This window comes from Poecile atricapillus, chromosome 1 (genome assembly GCF_030490865.1).
Source record: "Poecile atricapillus isolate bPoeAtr1 chromosome 1, bPoeAtr1.hap1, whole genome shotgun sequence".
Taxonomy (NCBI): Eukaryota; Metazoa; Chordata; class Aves; order Passeriformes; family Paridae; genus Poecile; species Poecile atricapillus.
In genome coordinates, this window is record NC_081249.1 from 123,129,936 (window position 1) to 123,150,420 (window position 20,485).

Below are 20,485 nucleotides of genomic sequence, written 5' to 3' on the forward strand. Positions count from 1 at the left end.
TTAGCTGAAAACTTCTTTAATAATCACAAAATTGATATTCAAGAAGCATGAGCAAGAAACTGGTAAAGCAACATGAAGACCATCTAAATAAACAGTAATAGACACATCCAATAGACTTTCTCCACAAAATACACATTTCCTAGACAAGATTATTGCCATTGCTCTGTAGCTTACAAGGCTGTTCCTAGTGACTAAGCCTGGTATATTTTTTGCTTATGAGGTTTATGTCTTGCCAAACTGCATCTGAGTACATGACAACCCACAGGAGCAACAATTTAGCTTCAGACAATACATACACCCCAGCTTGGCACACATAAGGGTTTTTTAAAGGCTCACGAGGTTTTTGAAAGCTTCACTTGACGTCTCTTTTTGAGGATGGTCCTGGGTAAGTCAACCTGTGAAAGTGGAAGTTACAGCTTTAAAATCCAGTTTGCACGCTCACCTCTGAATTCCTAGCCATGAACTTGGCACCACACAAGTAGACTTTTCTTTCTCAGCTTTTGTTAATGGTTTTGTGCATGCTCTGAGTTTGTTCTGTGTGTATCAGTGGATGTGAGAATATCCACATCACAGCACTGCCTTCAATAGCGAGCTACCTGGAGAGGAGTGGAGGTGAGTCCCTTAGTGCCTTGGTTTGACTCTAATCATAGAATGCTTTGAGCTGGAAGGAACTTTAAAGATCATCTCATTTCAATCCACCTGCCATGGGTAGAAACACCCTCCCCTAGACCAGCTTGCTCAGAGCTCCATCTAGCCTGGCCTTGAAAACTTTCATCCACACAGCATCTTCTCTGGGCAACCTGTTCATCTTTATGAAAAACTTAAGTATTAAGTAAGCTCTCTATGACTGTTCCAGCTGCAGCATTTTTTTTTCCAGAAAGTAGTCTTTTGCTCTTCAGTACCATCAACTCTTTAATAAATTCAGAAATAAGACATGTTTTGGAAATGATCAGTAAACTAAAAAATACACCCCACTGTCAGCTTAATTTTAGCTCGAACTTCTGCATCCTGCAAAAGGAAAAATAATCTAATACCAATGCAATATTTTAACATAACAGAAGGACATCATGGAGATGACTGCTGCTACAATCATCCTTTTAAAGCTCTCTGCTTAAAAATAATTACCAAATTTTCAATGATAAAAGACCCTTTGCTATTTAAAATAGGCTGATCTGGGGGATCTTCATACCTTCCAAACAAATAATTTTTTACCAGATAAAAAGAAACAACAGGACATTTATAAGGTTGCAAAGACTATTGCAATATATGGTTTTCATAGTTTTTAAAGAAAAAAATAGAATTTAACACTTTAAACTGCTGAATATGACTAAGCACACAGTTCTTGCAGGCAGCTCTATAAAAACCATTTAATTTATCAGCTCTGACTCGAAAATTATATATTTAACATAGACATTTGCTTAGGTCAGCCAAAATTATGTAAATCAAGCTCTAATAGATTTAAATGTCCGAAAATATTTTTGTACTGGTTTCATCAAACCCACATAAGGTAAGATTTATTAAATATAAAACTTATACATAGACCAGACTCAGATACCTTCATTTTCTCCTTGAAAGGACCATTTAAAGCCTTCCAAAATCAATGCTACTGAAACAAAATCAGAATTCTGCCATATTTCAAATATAAAAATGTTTGTATTTTTCTGAAACATAAAAAGTGTCAATAAGTCATATTTATCATATGAAACATTAGTGTGGATTGTAAAGTACCACAGTCTTATTTCATTAGATGACAATTTACAGGGCACTGAGTGGAATGAGTTATACTGTAAATAACTACACATCCCCTGCTTTGAAAAGTAAACATTCTGCAAACATTTACTCTTTTGGTATGCTGCATACACTGGAATAGTTTCAGCTTGACCAAACTTTAGCTACTGCAAATAGAACAGTCAAGCTTCTTAAGGCATATTCAAGAAGCTGTATTTTACACTACCACTTCTGTTTTTCTATTAGGATTTAACTACTGCTCTCATATACCTAAAAATATAGCATGGTCATGCAATTTTTGTTTATTTTCTGATGTTTACAATTCATGTTATAGCAAACGACTCGAAAGTAGGTAAACAGAGACTAAAACTTTCTTTAAGAAGCCTCCGGCCACAAATGGAACTGCATGACATCTTTGGGGGAGCCTGGTCTCAGGCACTTCTGGAGCTTGGTCCAGCTCAGAAATGCTATTATGAGCATTTGTGTGCTCACTATAAATAATTAGTGAGCACACAAGACTCAGTGACTCGGCTCACTCTTGTGAGTTGTGCCATCTGTCCCAAGTGGCAAGGAGTGTATCACAATTATATTAATTTTTAAAGAGCTAGAACTTGTCATATACTTCCTAACTTGAGAACAGAAAAATAACACTGAGTGGCTCCACCAGAGTCAATAATTAAAATGTTTCCTTTTTTCAAAAGATCTTTAAAGATAGTGAGAACTTAAAAATGCAAAGTGACATCTAAAGTATCTTGCTAGTAGGCTACACTTCACTGCCTTCAGCAAAATGAGCTGTCTGGTTCTCTAGATACCTACCTTCACAAGACTTTCCTGGTTCCTTCAGCACTCCAGTCCAAGCTGACTTATGTTGACCCACTGCACTGCTGAGTAACTTACCCACTGAATGGTTCGTGGACTGAAGTATAACTAAATGGTGGCAGGTTTAACAAGAACAGACCTCAAAAGTACCTCAGCTTTTCTTCCAGTGCAATAAGCACTTAAAACAGCTTAAAAAATAAAAGTCTGCCCTACAAGTCCTTTTGTATTGTTGCTTTTAATGAAATTTGCTTACCTCATGAGTTCGTAAATTTTTATTTGTTTTTACTAAAAAGCAAGTTATTTCACTTGGCAGGGGCTACAAACTCAGTTTTTTGCTGAAAAGACACATTTCAACAGAATGTTTTAAAATCAACAGCCTCTTGAAAACTAGTAACAAAAATGTACTTTAACATTGTTTTCAAATATTTATTACAACAACCTATAAACTTTTTTCATCCAAACAGGTATTCTGCCTGCAGTGTCTGTAACCTAATAGCCACATTACCCCAAATTGTCAGTTAAATAGCAGTAAGTCTAAAAACCCAAATAATCCCCACCCTCCATCCCACCAGGCACTTTTGCTATTGTCTAGGACCACAAAGTTTTATTAATAACTTAGCTAGCAAAAGTACAAAGTCACCAACAAGAAAAGTCAATGTGCTTGCACAGACAAAACCTTTTCCTCTGCTTTAGAAACATGCTCCCGGCTCTCAAATCTGGGATCCCAAACTCCAATCACCACTAGGGCTCATTCTTTTTGCTATAAAAATCTCCACCGGCATTCTCAGGATCTGACATAAGCCTTTTTGGCTGCTTTTTTAGGGTTATGATAGCTTAGAGTCACAGATAAGCAAGCCTGGAAGTACAAATCCTGCCAGAATAGTTCCCATCTTTCCAAACACAAATGAAAATCACAGCTTAATGTAGTGGAACAATTTTGAACAAGCATATAATACATATCATTAGAAAGGAAGTTAATAGAGGGCCAGAGGTTTCACCCTGAAGGATTAACAACAAAAGCAATTTAAGTATTTGCTACACAGGAGTCTGGAAGGAGCTGGCCAGCACCTCACTTCAACTACACTTAGGGCAGGTGAGCCACAGCAGAACAGGTGATACAAAAACAAACAACAGGGAATCAGAGATGAGAAAGCTTACTTCACTTTGCAACCAAAGACGAATGATATAACAGAGATTTTTGAATATGGGATATTAACTTAAACATACCTCGAACTTCCTGGTTTATAGAATTGTGCTATTTGTTTAGAAGGTAAAATAAATAAGGTTTTTCCATGAAGAAGAATGTATTTTGGTTGAGTTACTATCCCTGGAAATGTTCAAAAACGAGTAGATGTGGCACTTCTCAATATGGTTTAATGGGCGTGGTGGTATTCAGTCAAAGGTTTGGACTCCATCTCGGAGCTCTTTTCCGACCTTAATAATTCTAGGATTTGTCCAAGGAGGTGCTCCTTCCAGGCAGACGCCAGGGCTGTGCCTTCCAGGGGGCCGGCGGCAGGGCTGGGGGGTCTCTTGAAGCCGGGGGGAGTCCGTGTTCAGCTGGCCCGGGGGCTCCGGTCTCAGGCGCGGAGATAATCATTCTTGAGGCGGCTGAGGCGGGCGCCGTGGCTGCGGACGGTGAGGGCCAGCAGGTCGTACTTGTCGCGCAGCCCGCTGGAGACGTGGCGGGTCTCTCGGAGCAGGGCGCGGGCGTGCAGCAGCAGCCCCAGGAAGCTGTCGCCCAGACGCGACTCCTCCCGGCCGCCCTGCTCCTGCCCCTGACGGAATTTACCCTCCAGCTCGCTCAGCGAGCGGTCCGAGCTGGAGTAAGCGTCGCTGATCTGGGCGGACTCGCGGCGCAGGTAGGCACCGTAGCTCTCTTCCCCGTCCAGGTCGTAGGAGATGCTCCTGCCGATGCCTTCCAGCACCCGGCCCGCGTCCTCCACCTGCCGCCCCAGCACCGTCAGCTCCTCCCGCAGGCTGAGCCCGCCGCCCGCCGCCGCCGCCGCGCCGCACCGCCGCTGCTCGCTCACCCGGAACAGCAGCTGGCACCGCTCGGGGTCGTCGTTCTCCTCGTAGTCCCCATCGGGGACGAAATAGTGATGCAGGCTCCCGTTGGACATCTCGGGGTACAGCGGCCCCTCGAAGTAGCCGCGGCAGAGGCTGCAGAGCCCCAGCAGCCACGCCAGGCGCAGAGGGAGCGGCATGCTGCGGCCGACGGGCAGCCTAGGGCCGGCGGTGCCGCATGGGTGTCCCCGGTGCCGCCGCCGCTGTCCTGGGCTCGGCTGCCGAGCTCCACAGCGCGGCCGGAGAGCTGGCGGCGGTGTGGGGCCGAGTGCGCCGCGCCGCTCTTAAAGCCCCGCTGAGGGGGAAGCGGCCCCCGCGCCGCGCCAGGCAGGGCCGGGCCGGGCCGGGCCTCCCCCCGCCCCGGGCACCGGCCTCAGGGCTCCCTGAGCACCGCCCCCGCGGGGACATCCCACACGTAAACCTTCTCCTCTTAATAAACAAAAACCCCTAAACCTGGCCTTACTCAGCTCTGCTCTTCCTCCCGTTAGAAATGACTACTCTGTACAGCGGCTCAAACGCAGGGCTTGGGATAGAGGGGCTTCTCCAAGTTGCTCGGGCCGCGTGGTTGGTCACTGATAAAAAAACTTGGGATGGGGAAAGATGCAGGATGAAGTATAAAGTGTGAAACAATAAACCTTGACAGGGTAAGGTGGGAAAATGAAACACAAAATTTGTTCTTAAACAAAATATCTGATGTGTTAAAGGAAAACCCATTACAGTGCATCCTACAGGGCTGACTTCATAAGAAGTGTTTCTTTTTCATGAAACCATATTTTGGGTGAATCTAGTAGCAGAATTGTGGCACAGCTGAACCGTGCATGTAACTTAGAAATCTGTCTACCATTTTTGATTTGTTAAATCAAGGTGAGATCACAAAAAGAAAGGGTCTGTAAAGTTAGCAACTCCTTTCATGTAATTTTCCTCTTTCATGGAAAAAAATCACCACCTAGCAAAGATTATACCAAATCCTGCAGTCATCCAAAGTAAAAATTCCTGCTGCTGTTTGTGAGAGATTTGCATGCAACAATATTTATATTACCTCTATAAAGTAAGTACTTTAACTATCATCTTGACACTTTCTGCATGTTGTAAATAACTATGGTGCTTACAGTTATTTTAACTTTTTAATTTTCGGAAAATAAGCCAGACACTTGAGATGTATTTCTGTTTTTTTCACTATTATTCTGGACATTATAGATTATGGGCTTATTATTATTGCTTATGGGGCTTATTATGGTTTATGGGGTTCAGAGGCCTTTGGGTCTACCATTTCTTATGCTGCCATCATTTTAGACACCTATAATTCAAATGCAGTCTCGAGCCCCTTCCCTCACATCAGCTTCATTCTGTAAACACAAGCTATCCTGTCTCTGGGTACATGTGAAGCAAACAGCTGCTGTAAAGACCAGCTGCTCATCTCAACTTCAAGTGTACCGAGCTCCACAAGATGCTCCCTTCTTTGCTGACTATTCCTGGAGAGGATTCAGGGAGGCACCCATTCCCGTTTGTCTGGTGGGTTCCTGGGAGCTCAGTGATGGACTTAACTACATAGCCAGGCCCTTTAGTGTAAGACACACACTGCTACTGAGTGCAAGCTGTCACTTTTGGGTGGCCTTTAGTACTTCATGATAACCTGTGATATCAATGTGCCTGGGTATTGACTTCAGAGCCTACTGAAGCACTTTGCATAAATGTAGGTGGTCAGAATACTAAAACCAAGAGACAAAAGCAAGAAATAAAGCAATCCGTCAGACAACCAACAAAAAACTAACCAGAGACAGCAAGAATAATAACTGAAGCCTTCACTTATTGAATTGATTTAAAGTGGTCTCTGCAAGTTCTGGAGTCATTTGAGATCACAAACACGGACACCTCAAGGTGAGGAATATTTGCAGTGTCGAGGCAGCTTCTCTTTCCGGGCAACTTTCTGTTGAGAAGCCAGGCCAGACAACCTATTGCAACAAAAGCTCTCCACTCATTTGGAAACATTTTAAATTTGTAATTAAGTTCACAAAACACTCATAAATAGGTTGGATCAGGCTAAGGTACTGTGCTTCAGCTTTCTATAAAATGTTTAAAGTTGATTCAACTGAGGCTGTTTGGTATTTGTCCTTCGTCTGTGTTAGCCAGCAGGGGCTCCTTGAAACAATTCTATGCCCAAGATGCTCTTGTTTCACCTCATGTTTTGTTTGGGTTCCTGTTCTTTGCCCATCATGGTACATTGTCTCCATCCATTTCCACCCAGGCTGGTATTCCTGACAGGCAGCTGAATTGGCTGGTACTTGGGTTGTAGTGGACTCCACTTTTGATGTCTCCTCATGGAAGCACTGCACTGTAAATCACCCAGATATAGCTCTGTCAGCACATTTACACTTTCACCAGTGCCACAAAGGGTAGAAAACCCCCTAACCTTATTAGATATTTTGTCTCTTTGTACATTTAGAGACTAAGAGGTGTATGCTGTTCCCTGTTGCATCTGCGGACTGCCTGCCACTGCTGTTTTCAATCGGGCACACATTATCCAAGTTTAATTTAAATTTTACATCCAAATAGTCTCACCCCAATGGAAAGCAGACTTGGAATGTCTACTTTGGAAGGAAGTCTGCAATTTGGGAACTGCAGTCTTAGTGATTCAGTGGGCATAGGTTTGGTAAAAACTGGAACTTGATAAAATATACACAACAGCCTGATACAAGGCAATAACTATTATGGGCCAAGATTACAAAGCAACAGAATTCTAGGTTTTAACTGAAAAGCATCAAATGGTAGAGAAGATGAAGGCTCACATTGACAGAATAAGACTGTGAATGAGTAGCCATTATTCATTCCAAAACCACACCTAAAAGATAAAAGCCTTAAGACTGCAATGAGATAATCTAATATGAATACTCTTAAACTGTCCATGAAACCATGTGCATACAAATAAAAACCAGGTTATTTTTTCTCTGAAAGACATACACTGAAAGTAAAAATTACCTTTATCTATCAAGACTTGAGTCAAGGGGTCTGAAATTTTCATCACAGTTAACAGCAGCAGAAACATCACAGCAAAGGCTGAAGCAACAACATAACATCAGTGTAGAACTTTGTAATTTCTGGCAATAACTGGAAGTTCAGAGGGCAATGAAACTGAAGAAAGACAGAAGGGAATTTCTCTGGAATACCAGAAATGTGGGGGGCAGAGAACCAGGGAAGAGAGCAAGTAATGTTTCTGCTGGATGTTGTATTTTCTGCTGGGAGTCCATAGAGATAGTTGCATGACATCAGATGTCTGGGGAGCTTTTGGGATGCGTCCAAGAAACAGATACTCCTTGTGGCATGCTCCCATGAAGGTCTTCATTTAAATCCTGGCATTCTCAAAAGGCTGGTTGATTTCAGTATTTCATCCTCCATGCCTGCTCAAGCACTTAAAAGTTCCTTCTGTATAAATGAGGAAAAAGTACAGGAAACAAAAATAAAGCAGCATACTGGTCCTGTTGTCTTACAAATACTTGGCATGATATACTCTGCTGTGGTAAAGCCACTGCTTTTCCACTGAAAACATTAGTTTAAAGTAATATAAAGGACTGTAGAATTTACTGTAGGACTGTAGAATTAACCTGCTTATGGAGCAGCAAAATCCAGCCCAGAAATTGCCTATAAAATGATGAAAAATGCACAGTGCAGCACTGGATTTTGGGTGACAGTTGTGTACATCTTCTTCTGCAAACTGTGCTTCATCTTTGGTTTTTGGCTCACATGTAGTTGCTATTTCTGTTGTAGATCGTGGTAAACTTTGCAACATCAAAATATTTCAGATGTAAATGACCTTTTATTTGGAGAACAGAAATATGTTACATGGTCCTTAAGGCCCCACAGGCTCTAGAGTATGAATGTTTTCTGACTACTGGCTTCTGTTTTCCTGCTGTGAACTGTACTATGGCTTTACATAAAGATACCTTGTTTAAAAATGAAACTAAAAAGTATGTGTATGTAATTTCTAGTTGTAGGGTGCAATTAGTGAATTGCTAAATGCAAATGGCCTCAAGTGAGGGGGTGATTGAAATAGTCCATGAAAGACTAATGTCAGGGGGTTTTGTAGGAAAATTGCCATAAGAACATACCAGAAATTCCATAGAGTGAAAAAAATGGTTTGGGAAAGGAAACTTTTATAACCCATTTAGTATTCATTCAGTAAAACTTTGCAATACAGAAGAAATTCAGAATCATTCTTCAGGATGCTAAAGCACAAACTGTAATGAGTATTCCAGGACAAGAAGGCATGTCTGGGGTTTCACTGAAATTTTGGATTTCTCAGAAAGGCATTTTTAGTTCAGAATTGGAACAGCTGACGAACAGATATCTCAAAAACAAATTTGTAGAGGAAACAACTTTATTGTTAGCTTATTTAAGTGAACTAATTCTGATAAATCTTTTCTCCTTCACAAACTTCAGGCTGAAACCATATCTGTGTCTGGGCACAGAATCATCTGAGTCTGTTAGCACTGGCCTGTCTTGGATAAACAGGACAGAAAACCAAATTCAAAAAACACAAGTAGCTACAGAGAGATTGAGTATGAGGCTGAATGTGAATAAAACTAATGGAAAAAGCCTGTTAGGCTGTTTGTCTCAGAAGAGTTTGAAATTAATATTGAACCTACTTCAGCTTTAGCCAACACCAAAATGACCTTGGCCTTAGCAAAAAAATATGGAAAAAGTTTTACCACAGCCCATCGCTGTAGTGGGTGCTGGTTTACTTTATGGAAATATAATTTCCTTAAAGCAGAAAACTCAGGCTAGGCTCTATTTACTTTTATAAAATGAAGTGATGCATCTGGATGCTTCCTAAGAAGGGAAAAGGTTAAAACAGAGTTGAAGCAGGATAAATATGTACTAGTATTTTAGTAGTGCAGTTTCTGCCTACTAATGAAAAACCTTGAACCCCAAAAGGGATATTGCTAGCATCATTTCGGCAAGGTTCCTGAAGTGGAAATAATAACACTTCCTCAGTGGAAATGAAAACACTTAAAAAACATCATTGCTGGCCAGCACATGGAGAAATTTTCCAATTACTGTAAATGTGGTTTGTTACAGAGACAGTATATCATGCTTTTAACATGTTGATTTGATTTTCAATCCTTTCTGTGTTATTTTTAATGTCCTCTGTAAGCATGAAAAGGCTGCATGTGGAAACACGTATTTTGCAGTTCTTACAGAAACATAGTTCACTAATTATTCATGAGAAAATGCTTTCTCCTTTTATCTACCCTGATAAGAGTAAAATAAGATTTTAAAACCCCCGAAGGTTCTTTTTCCTTCTCTTCCTGTCTCACAAAATAGAGAAAGCTTCCAATCTGACATGTCCTTCCCAGGCAGGGGTAGCAAAGAATTTAAATAAAAGCCTTGGAAGAAATCTAGGAGAGTCTGGTGAGGAAATGCTGATATCATCTCCAACGGGATTCATCCATTTATACAGTTTCTCAGGATTTGTAGAACTGTGATCTAATGTATTCATTTGAGAACATAAATTTTCAGGAAACCTGGATTTCACCAGGTCTGTTCTTTAGGTCAATTCCCCAACAATTTAAACACATTTAAGAATTTCCAGTTTTACCACCTTTATAAGGATGGTATTTTCTGATTTATACACATAATCTTATATATTAAGATCAGGCATGAATTCCTGAATAAAAGCTAAATCCTGACACATTTCTAAGGGTTAGACATCAAATTTCCTCTTCTCACTAATCTTTTAAAGTCTTTGCTTGTGAATTTAAAGGGGGAGCATACCTGTTTAGGCTAACCAACAGCATGTAGTTTTATTAAATATCTCTCCACAGAGGTTTAGCCTTCCTACCCGAGGAAAAACTGAAATATAGGTAATAGTGTCCTCTGTGAAGATAAAAGTAAGGTGAGATGGCAAATGTAAAAAAAAATCAGAGGCTTTAACTAGTTTAATGTCCTCTCTGGCATTCCTTTACAATTGTAGCACAAAAAGAATAAATCCATCCCCATGTTCTATAGCAAAATTGACTTGTATTCACAGAACTATTTCTTAGGAGTTGAAAAATGTCCTTTTTGTATCCTAATACATTAACTCGGATTTTTATTTAGTTGCTTTTAACAGTGTATTAAACTTAAACCTAGTCATACATTGTATGTGAGCAGAATAAACCCAGACATATGGTTTCAATTCAAATATACCAAAATTTCTGAGTTAAAAAACAAACCCCAAAAAACCAAAACCAAAAAACCCCCAAAAAACAAACAAATAAAAAAACCCCATTCCCGTTAACAAACATTTTTATAAAATTCTACTTGAAAAAGCAGGCAAAGGAATTACTTACAGTCAGCTGTATATTTATTTTTGTGCAGCCATGGTTGACTATTCCACAGGTTTTTAATGACTCAGTGCACACAGAGCACTCATTCAGCAGCCTGAACAGTGAGTTATTCTCCCATGCTCAAGGCTAGTGCAGAATGTCAATATGGAATTTATATCTCCTACTACAATTTATGACTTTTATTTGGAATGGCATGGCTTTAGGAATTGGCATTTGAGGTTATTTCCTTGTGGCTCTGCAGAGGATGCAATGGATGCTGGTGAAATTTGCCTCTGCAGCTTGACCTGGAGCCCCAGCATGGTTGTTTGCCCCGACTCTGAACCACAGTGTATGGGGTGCTCCTCAAAGCTGCAGGAACATGACCTGACTGCTTCCACTTTTACTGTCAAGAAGCAAAGACCTATGATTGGCTTTAAAGTTTGGGGGCCAGTTTACACTTAGGAAATATTACAGCTCTACCAGCTTGGTTGTCTTGGATGAGAAAGCCCCATTTGGCGATACTCACGGACTCTGAACACTGTGCTTGGTCTCACATATCAGTTTGTTCAGGTTCTTTAATCCCACTGTGGTTTATGCTCCCAGAGATTGTGCCAGCTGGACAACCTGTGCAAGCTTTCCCTAGACAGTGGTCTTTTCTGGGTGCTGGAAAGTCTGAGGCAGCAGTGATGTAGTACCTTGACAAATTTGGAAGGGTTTCCCACAAGACTAGATCAGTGATGCCCGAGTGTCAATATACAAAAGGATCTCAGCGGCCAAACACACAGAAACACACAGAAAAACAGATTTCCTTTAGTAATAGAATAAAAGCTTCTGTTTCACTGTAAGCAGCTTTGGAGGTGTTTAAACAATTCTCTATTCAGAGCCCTAAGAAGGTTCAGCAAAACCAAAGCAATGCTGTGACAACTGAGCTCTCCTTTGCTTTTAGTTTTTTTAGCTAGCTGAGGCAGAGAAGTTCCCCAGACTGTCTTTTCCCTTTTTCCTTAGATCTGTTCAAACCTGCTCTAGACTGAAAACCCAGACAAACCCCAGGAGCTCACACCTGTGACACATCCTGGGCACTTTCCAGCACCAGAGGGACTGATAGGAGAATGAGCAAGCTGAGCTACACCCCACAACAAAGACTTTTCTGGACGTGCCATCTCTTTAAACAGCAAGAAGTTTTATTGTTTAATATTATTTGATTTCTGTTAAATAAACAGGTTTTTTTTCCACTTTTTTCCAAAGAAATCTTTTCCTGAACTAGTTGTGGGAGGTGCCACTTGGATTTGCTTTCTGGAACTCAATTCCAGTCAGAGTTTTCTCCCAAATTTGTCCTAAACCAAGACACAGCCTTAACCACCAGAACTTTTGAGAGCAGCCAGCATATGTTTCTGTGACACTGTAACAATCCCAAAAAGGAGGTCTTCAGCACTCATCACCTGTACGTCATCCAAGGAAATGAAAACCATCAAGACATCTGCATCTTAAAAAAAGAGAATGGCAGAAAAAATCTCAACAGGCAACACAGTGCCACTGACACGGCTTTTCAATAGCCCCAGGTGGGTGATTCCACCATTTCCCTGGGCAACCTGTTGTGTTTGACAAACCTTTTGGTGACAATTTTTCTTCTATATCCAATCTAACCCTACCCTAGTGCAACTTCAGTCCATTTCTGTCTGTGCTTTCAGACAAATTAAAGCTGAAGGAAACATTCCTGTCTATATTTAACTGTGGTTGTGTCCTACCAAACTTGGCAGGGCCAGTTACATTCACAAGGCAAAGCACATGCTATCCTCACAAGAAAAGGCAGGGAGTGGATGTTTTCTGTACAGACATCTCCACTAGTGGGTCACCCAGGTGAGCCAGCAAGTCTCAAACATCATGGATGATCTTCTTAGCAAAAATGGGTTGACCACATGTCCCTTTGAGGCATCTCAGCCCTTTCTCCCTTTCCTACTAGTTGCTGGATGCTTACAAAACTGTACCAGTCACTTTAAGGATAACCAACAAAATAATTGTAGAATTTCTTACCCATTTAAAACACATGTACTGCATGCTGCAATATCAAAACAAATACTGCAAGCTGACCATATCAAAACAAAACAGAAACAAGTACAGGCCAGAAAGAAGTGAAAAAAGCATTTTCTCACAATGACTGGGAAGGTGAGAAAGACAAGTATGGAGAGATACCCTTGCAAATTAGTAAAGATCAATGAGAAAGTGTCAGGAAAGTGTATTTTTGAAAATTATGTAATGGAGAGTGTTAACTAAATATTTTTTGCCAGGAAAAAAATCCATGTAAAAGATCAACAGTTCAAATTCTTGGACATCTGAGGCTGGCAGCTATTTAACATAATTAAAATATTGACTTTCAGTAACCTCATCTACTAAAAACCCAGTATCCACTGTTGCTGCCACTTGCACCACTCAAACATAAAAAATAAAGTATCAAATCTTTCCTGAAAGCCTTTCTGGATCCCAAGGCACACTTGGATGTAAGTTCAGACTCCCATGCCTGTGTAGAGCAGAAGATACATTTTACCTTACCAGATTTTGCAAACATTATTTAGGAGGTGTTTTAGGTGTACACTTTGACTTTCACAGGTCATATTTAGGAATGGGATCATGGTAACGCTCATTATAATTTCTCATAAGCACAGGGGAGCTGTGACTTCTGCACCACAGCTACATGGGCATGTACACTGATGCACAGCACAGGAAGGGACACAGCTACTCTGTGCAGCACATCACTTAGAGGTATGGCAGTAGCTATACAGATGAAAGATCTTTTACCTTTTCCATTACATTTAAATCCAAAGAAAAATAGGAGTTAACTTCCTACCATGACATCACTATGAAACGTTTAAACCGTTTACTTATGCTCATTTTAAAGGCAACATTCCTCTGATGTTTGAATGCTAAAATATCAGAGAACATGCAAATGTTTAGAAAGTGCTTGCTGCTGATCCATTCCTTGCATTAATTCTTAGCCACGCACAGAGCTAAAAACACTCTTTAGCAGAATCTCTTCTGTATATATACATATATATCTCATAGAACCATAGAGTGATTTGGGTTGATCTTCAAAGGTCATCTAGCCCAAGCCCTATGCAATAAGCAGGCACATCTTCAACTAGAACAGGTTGCCTAGAGGCCTGTCCAACCTGACTTTGAATGTTTACAGGGTATTTACCATCTCTCCTGGAAACCTGTGCCAATGTTTCACCACCTCCATTCCATATACATCTACACATAACTAAATATTAAATTAATAATATATATTTTTATATAATATATAATATATATAATATATAATATATAATAAATAATAGATTATATATAATATCTATTATATAATACAATACATATCTATTATCTATTATCTATTATCTATTATATAAAATAAATACTAATAAAATTTAAATATATTAAATATTAAATATATATGTGTGTATATATATGTATGCATGTATATATGTATATAAATTATATAGTTCCAGGCTTACAGTGCCAATTAGGAGGCCAACAAGTTGGGTGCCTTGTAGCTCAGTAGGTAGCTGACCCAGGCCTGTATTTCACTAGAGTTTCATGTTCTAACCACAACCTTTTTTCCCCACCCACTGACTCTGGTGCCTTTGTGCCAGCCTGGAAGCCCAGCTACTTGCCCCCTGGGGTTGGAAGTAATTCCCAGGTCTGAAGCCATTGCTTTCATGGTGGGAGTGGAAAAGGAGGAAGCTTTTTACATTTTTTTTGCATTTGCAGTTTAGGCAGCTGTTCCTTGTCTTCTCTGGGAGAAGAGCAGGGGGTCAGATCTGTCTGTGGTCAAGACAAAGGGTTGGACAATGATGACTTGATCCTCCAGTTTTTTCACAAGTCAGCAAAACCCTTCACAGCCACATCCTGTTTCTTAAAAAGGACAGTAAACATGGAGATGGTTGCAAACCATGTTACTCTTCAGGAGATGTGTTTCAGCAGAGAGCTAGAGAGCCTTTAAAGGTACACAGCACGGACAGGAGCAGGCTTGTTCCTGGTAATGAAAATTTTAGCACTTATTTCATTGAATATGAATAATCTTAGCCAGTCATTTCCAGAAGTACTGAGGGAAAAGTCCATTTTTAAAAAAATGTGAACAAAACTAAATCTCAGTGGTAGTATGACTATTCAACACTCCATGAAAGGCCTGTGGCAAGGTCTGTGACATTTAAATCAGTGTTATAATGTTAATTATAGTACTTATTAATTATAATAATATATATTGATATGGCTTAACCCCAATCAGTAGCTAAGCCCCACAGAGCTGTTCTTCCCTCTCTCCCCTCCAGTGAGATGAGATTGAGAGTCAGAAAAGTAAAAGTGAGAAAACAATTGGACTGAGACAAAGACAGTTTAATAAGTAAAGCAAAAGCCATGCACACAATCAAAGCAAAATAAGGAATTCAATCCCCATTTCTCATGGGCAAGCAGGTGTTGAACCTTCTCCAGGAATGCAAGGTTTTGTCTCCTTTAACAGTGTCTTGGGAAGATAAACACTATCACTCCAAATATGTCCTCTCTGACCCCCTTTATTCTTTTTCCTCCAGCTTTATATGCTGAGCATGACACCAAGTAGTCTGGAATATCTGTCAGGTCAGTTGGGGCCAGCTGTCCCAGCTGTGTCCCCTCCCAACTCCTTGTGCCCCCAGTCTCCTTGCTGGTAAGGTGGGAGGCAGAAAAAGCCTTGACTGTGTAACCACTGCCCAGCAATAACAAAAACATCCCAGTATTTTGACAGTGTTCTCAACACAAATCCAAAACACAGCCCGTGTCAGCCACTACAAAGTGAACTAACTCCATCCTAGACAAAACCAGCACAACTATAAGGATGAAATTCAGGTTTCTCCCATAGCTACAACCAAGATGTAGCTGGCCATTGAGGTAGTGCCTGTGTACATGTCCAGTACACTTCAACATCAGCGCCAGGAGTGGTCCAGGATCTCCTCAGATCTCCACCTGTCTGTGTAGAACAGCCACTGGCCAGATCTGGGGCAGGGAGTGAGTGAGTGACTCCTCAACACATCTCTCACTGCTGAGAGACCTCTCCAGGGGGAAGCCTGAAGAAACCCAGAGATCCCTCCAAGCAGTGCCAGCTCATGGGCACAAGCTGCATGCTCCAGTGTGCTGATTAACAGCCCAGATGGAGAAACAGACAGTCCTAGAAGCTGCCCTGAGCCCTCCTGCCTGCAGAACTGAACAAATCATGCACTGAGGACAACTGTGCAGCAGAAACTGTCCTGAGAGATGTACATCCCTTATGCTATACCATTTGTGTCGTGCCCAGATCCTATGTCTTCCACCTAAATATATGTACACATTTATATATACATACATATATACACATATATATGTGTGTGTGTGTGTGTGTGTGTGTGTGTGTGTGTGTGTACTAGCACAGGTATAATTTCTGTAGTCAATGGTCATCCCTTCAAAATGTCAGTTGAGTTAATTCAATCCATCACTGTGGGTTCTATCCATCCTAGATGTCTTCCAGGGCAGGAGGGCTGGTGTGCTGTCAGCTGATTTCAAGCTGCATCAGAAGCTCACGACTGGTGTCCATACTCATTGTCCATGGTAGTTTTGGCACACAGTGGCAGCATTATTCAGCAAACAGTATCATACAGCTCAACATTATTGATGTCACCCAAAATTCAAATCTCCTTGGAGTACACATCACATTTCCCCATTCCCACTGTATTGATTTTGCATTGCTTTTGGTAGAGGGGGTGCTACAGGGGTGGCTTCTGTAAGAAGCTGCTGAAAGTTTCCTCCATGCCCAACAGAGTCAGTGCTGGTCAGCTCCAAGACAGACATGCTTCTGGCCAAGGCCAGGCCAATCAGAAATGGTGGTAACACCTCTGTAATAACACATTTATGAAGAAGTAAAAAAAAAAAAAAAAGGTTATTAAAAAGTTATTAAAGATATAACTGCAGCCAGAGAAGAATGGAGAGGTGTGGAATTCAGCCTGGCTGGGGACACAAGCCAGCTGACTGCTGCCTCTGAAGAGCCACCTACCTATCTGAAGCTGTGGGAATCTTTCATTTGAGTTAAAAGTCTTTCCAAGACACCTCTCTGTTATTATGTTAAATAAGTTACGTGTCAGTTACAGACTGGGTAATGTTGCTCCCTATATGTTTAGGTTACTAGAATGATTGCTGTGCCTTCCTTTGTTCTTCCTTTCTTCTTTGGTTGGTCACCCCCACAGAGCTCTCCCTGGTTATTGTTGTTTGGCTTTTGGGCATTGTGCCTGTTTTCTTTTATTCCTTATTAAAGTGTTATTTTCCTGGTGCCAACCATCACTCCCGCTCCTATTTATTTTCTTGCCACCCTCGGCACTGAAATCAAGGGACCTAAAGGTTTGTTGCAGCCACCCTGAGTGTTACAGAGAATATGTGACAGGAACAACTATGCAGACACCAAGGTCAATGGGGAAGGAGGGGGAGAAGGTGCTCCAGGTTCCAGAGCTGAGGTTCCCCTGCAGCCCATGGTGCAGATGATGGTGAAGCAGCTGTCCCACTGCAGCCTATGGAGAGCACAGGGATGCAGAGATCCACCTGCAGCCCATGGAGGACCAAGAGAGGGCTGTGAACCTGTGGGAAACCTGTGCTGGAGCAGGCTCCTTCAGGCCAGTGAAGAGATGGCACCACAATGGAGAAGGTTTCCTGGTAGGCTGTGAGCCCTTGGGGTACCTGCACTGGAGCAGGCTGCTCCTGAAGGATGCACCCCATGGAATAGTGACCCACATTGCAGCAGTTTGTGGAGAGCTGTTGCCTGTGGGATGGACTCATGCTGGAGAAGTTTGTGGATGACAGTTTCCTGTGGGAGACAACCCCACAGAACATTTTCTACCATCCATGAGTCAGTGCAGAGGTAAAGTGCTGGCCATTTCTTCTATTCAGCAATATCCAAAACCAGCTGTACAGCTTTCAGATCTGCAACCTGACTTGATCCACCTTGTCCCTCAGAATTTTCTGTCACTTGCCACGTAAGTTTCCATATAGATGTTTTCTATTTTTTATGCATTCCTACAACATGTCAGGAACCACCACAGAAGAGTGTGCATCACTATTCATTTTCTGGTAGCTGATTATGCAGTGAGGCCTCCCCAGCATGTCACCTTTTCTTCTTCCTCTGATGACAACAGTCCAAAATTTTCACCTTCAGGCCAGTTTGTGATGAGTTCCAAGATCCCTGGGCAACTGGGATTTCCAGTTCAAGCTGGCTGTGTAATCAGCACAACTCACTTACTCCACGAAGCATCAGTGGCACCATGTGTGGAAGGGACTTTCTTGGATTTTTTTCAGTACTTTTGAGTTTGATTATTTTGTTTTGTTTGCTTGCTTTGGATTTGTTTTTGGTTGGTTTTTTGTTTTTTTTTTTTTTTTCAGGAAACTACTACTTAGTTTATCTTGTTTAAACTTTAGTTTAAGCTATTATATTTTCTCAAATGATTGTTTCTTACATTTCTTACATCCAATTAATGTTTTGAATTACTGTACTTCAGGCTCATGTGACCAGATCTGGAGGATCAGGCATAAGCATGTAAAAATATTTTTTCTCAAACCTTCTGACTGAGAGTTGTGACTGGAAAGTTGTGATTGGACAAGAGGTGCCCCAGAGTAGGGGCAGCACTGTGCTGATCCAACCTTTTTTTCTGCCTTAAGACTTACGCTCATTGCACCTGCAACAACTCCCCACGCCCCAACTCAGCTCCTGGAGGGCTTGAAATGGCTGGTGTGGACCAAATGGCATGAAAAATCTAGTCTGCATAAGAAACATGCACCAGGTTAACTATAAAAGATCAGATCCCTCTCTTTCCTCCCTTCCTCTTTGTCTCACTACCCCAGATCTGGACCTCCATGCAGCAGGACCAACACAGGATTTAAGACCTGGTCATCTTCTTTCTTCTCTTTCTCTCCCTTCTGCATTTATTTCTCTCCTGTCTTGCTTTGTCTTGCTACCACAAGTGTGGCTATCCTACTACACCCAATATTCCATGCAGAACTTTGTTTAAGGGAGCTGGGATCTTACTGAAGTGTGTTGTAAAAATTAAGGGCTTGTGAGCCAAGGCTTTTGAGACTAAGTAGTGGGCTAGTTGCCAGAGTTAAAACAATTCTGCAGTAAAGCAGAAGATTCCCTGACACATGGACTGGTGTGTTTTTTCAACCTGACAAGAATTTATAACGAATGCATCCCCCTATCAAGCAGGTTATGACACCAGGAAATAAAACTGTAGATCTCTAGCTGCATAATAAAATTCCCTATAGACATATAAGGTTATGGTAACACTAGTATTTCCTTTCTTTTTTTTTCTTGCAGTTACTGTCATACCTATATTTATCCAACTCTAATAGATGCTGGCAGCTTCACAGTTCCAGTGCTGCTGGGGTAGGAAGCAGAGATAAACTGAAGGAGTAAAGACTAGACTATTTGCCATACTTTTCATATCAGGCAAAAAAAGACCTCTAGGCAACATAATCCTGTGTTTAAATCATCAACTACAAAGGACAGAGCTTCAGTAAACATTCAGCACAAACCAAATGAACAAAAAGTATCAGGTTGAGGTCATATCATTCTTCTCATAGCACTGAGGAATGCTCATGTTCAGTTTTCCCAGCCTGTCTCTGACTTGGTGGTGGCAGCTTCCACTAGTCAGGGATTGCACAGCATTTTTGCTTCAAAGGTCAGCTCTTTCAGGGAAATAAATTCAGTTTTGCCCCAGGATTTGGTAGGCAGTGTTTGGAATGTTGAGGATAGTGTGAGTCTGCTGAATACCAGAAGGCTCAGAGAGCCTTCAAATATATAAATCCCCAAACTCTTATTTCTTCTTAGGCTTAACAAATTCTAGCAATTTTGGTGTGTGCAGGCTCCTTGATCTTGTTCAGGCCACCAAAGAGCATCCCCACCTCCTACAGGACATTGGCTCTCTGGGCAGGCAGGGCAGGTCAGCATCACAGCAACTCATATCCACTAAAGAGGTTTGTAGCTGAGAGTCTCAGGGCAAAAAAATGGCATTATGTGGTGTAGCTGGGAAGATGGGAGTCAAAGAAACCTTCTACTTCATCAGTTTGTACCTGAATACCTTTCCTCTTTATGCAGCAGAGCTTAAAACTGGCTTCAAACACCCTGACACAAAACTTCTCATCTCAGTGAAATTTTGTGCTTTGACAGTGCAGACATATGATAAAATACATCTTTTGATCAGCAAGATAACCCTGCTAGTGCTACTTTGTGCTCACTGCCATATTTTGCAGGAAATGTTTAGTCTGTTTGCATCTGTTTATGGAAAAAGAACAGGAATTTTCACAGAAAGAGAAAAAAAGAAGAGCAAACTGGGAAAAAGCTTTCTTTGTCAGCACTACAATATTAATAGTGCTTGCCATTTCACTCAGCAATAAATAACAACCGATTTGTTTCTTACAAACAAAAGGCAGAAAGAACATACCCTTAGCCAAAACAATCCTAGGCAGAAAGGCCAAATTTCCGTAAGTGCAAGACCACATTAATTATATGTCTAAACAGTCCTCAGCATTTGCAG

The 20,485-nt window shown here is 41.3% G+C and overlaps 1 protein-coding gene across 1 annotated transcript; it reads right to left on the reverse strand.

Annotated features, from left to right (window-relative positions):
- Positions 1-4,882, reverse strand: FIBIN (fin bud initiation factor homolog). The gene has a single exon (XM_058856729.1). It carries the CDS (start codon positions 4,749-4,751, stop codon positions 4,125-4,127), a length of 627 nt encoding a protein of 208 aa, XP_058712712.1. The 5' UTR covers positions 4,752-4,882; the 3' UTR covers positions 1-4,124.
- Positions 4,883-20,485: the final 15,603 nt, after the last annotated feature.

Excerpts from the sequence above, each read along its gene's own strand:
- FIBIN (XM_058856729.1), bottom strand. The coding sequence starts at position 4,751 with ATGCCGCTCCCTCTGCGCCTGGCGTGGCTGCTGGGGCTCTGCAGCCTC.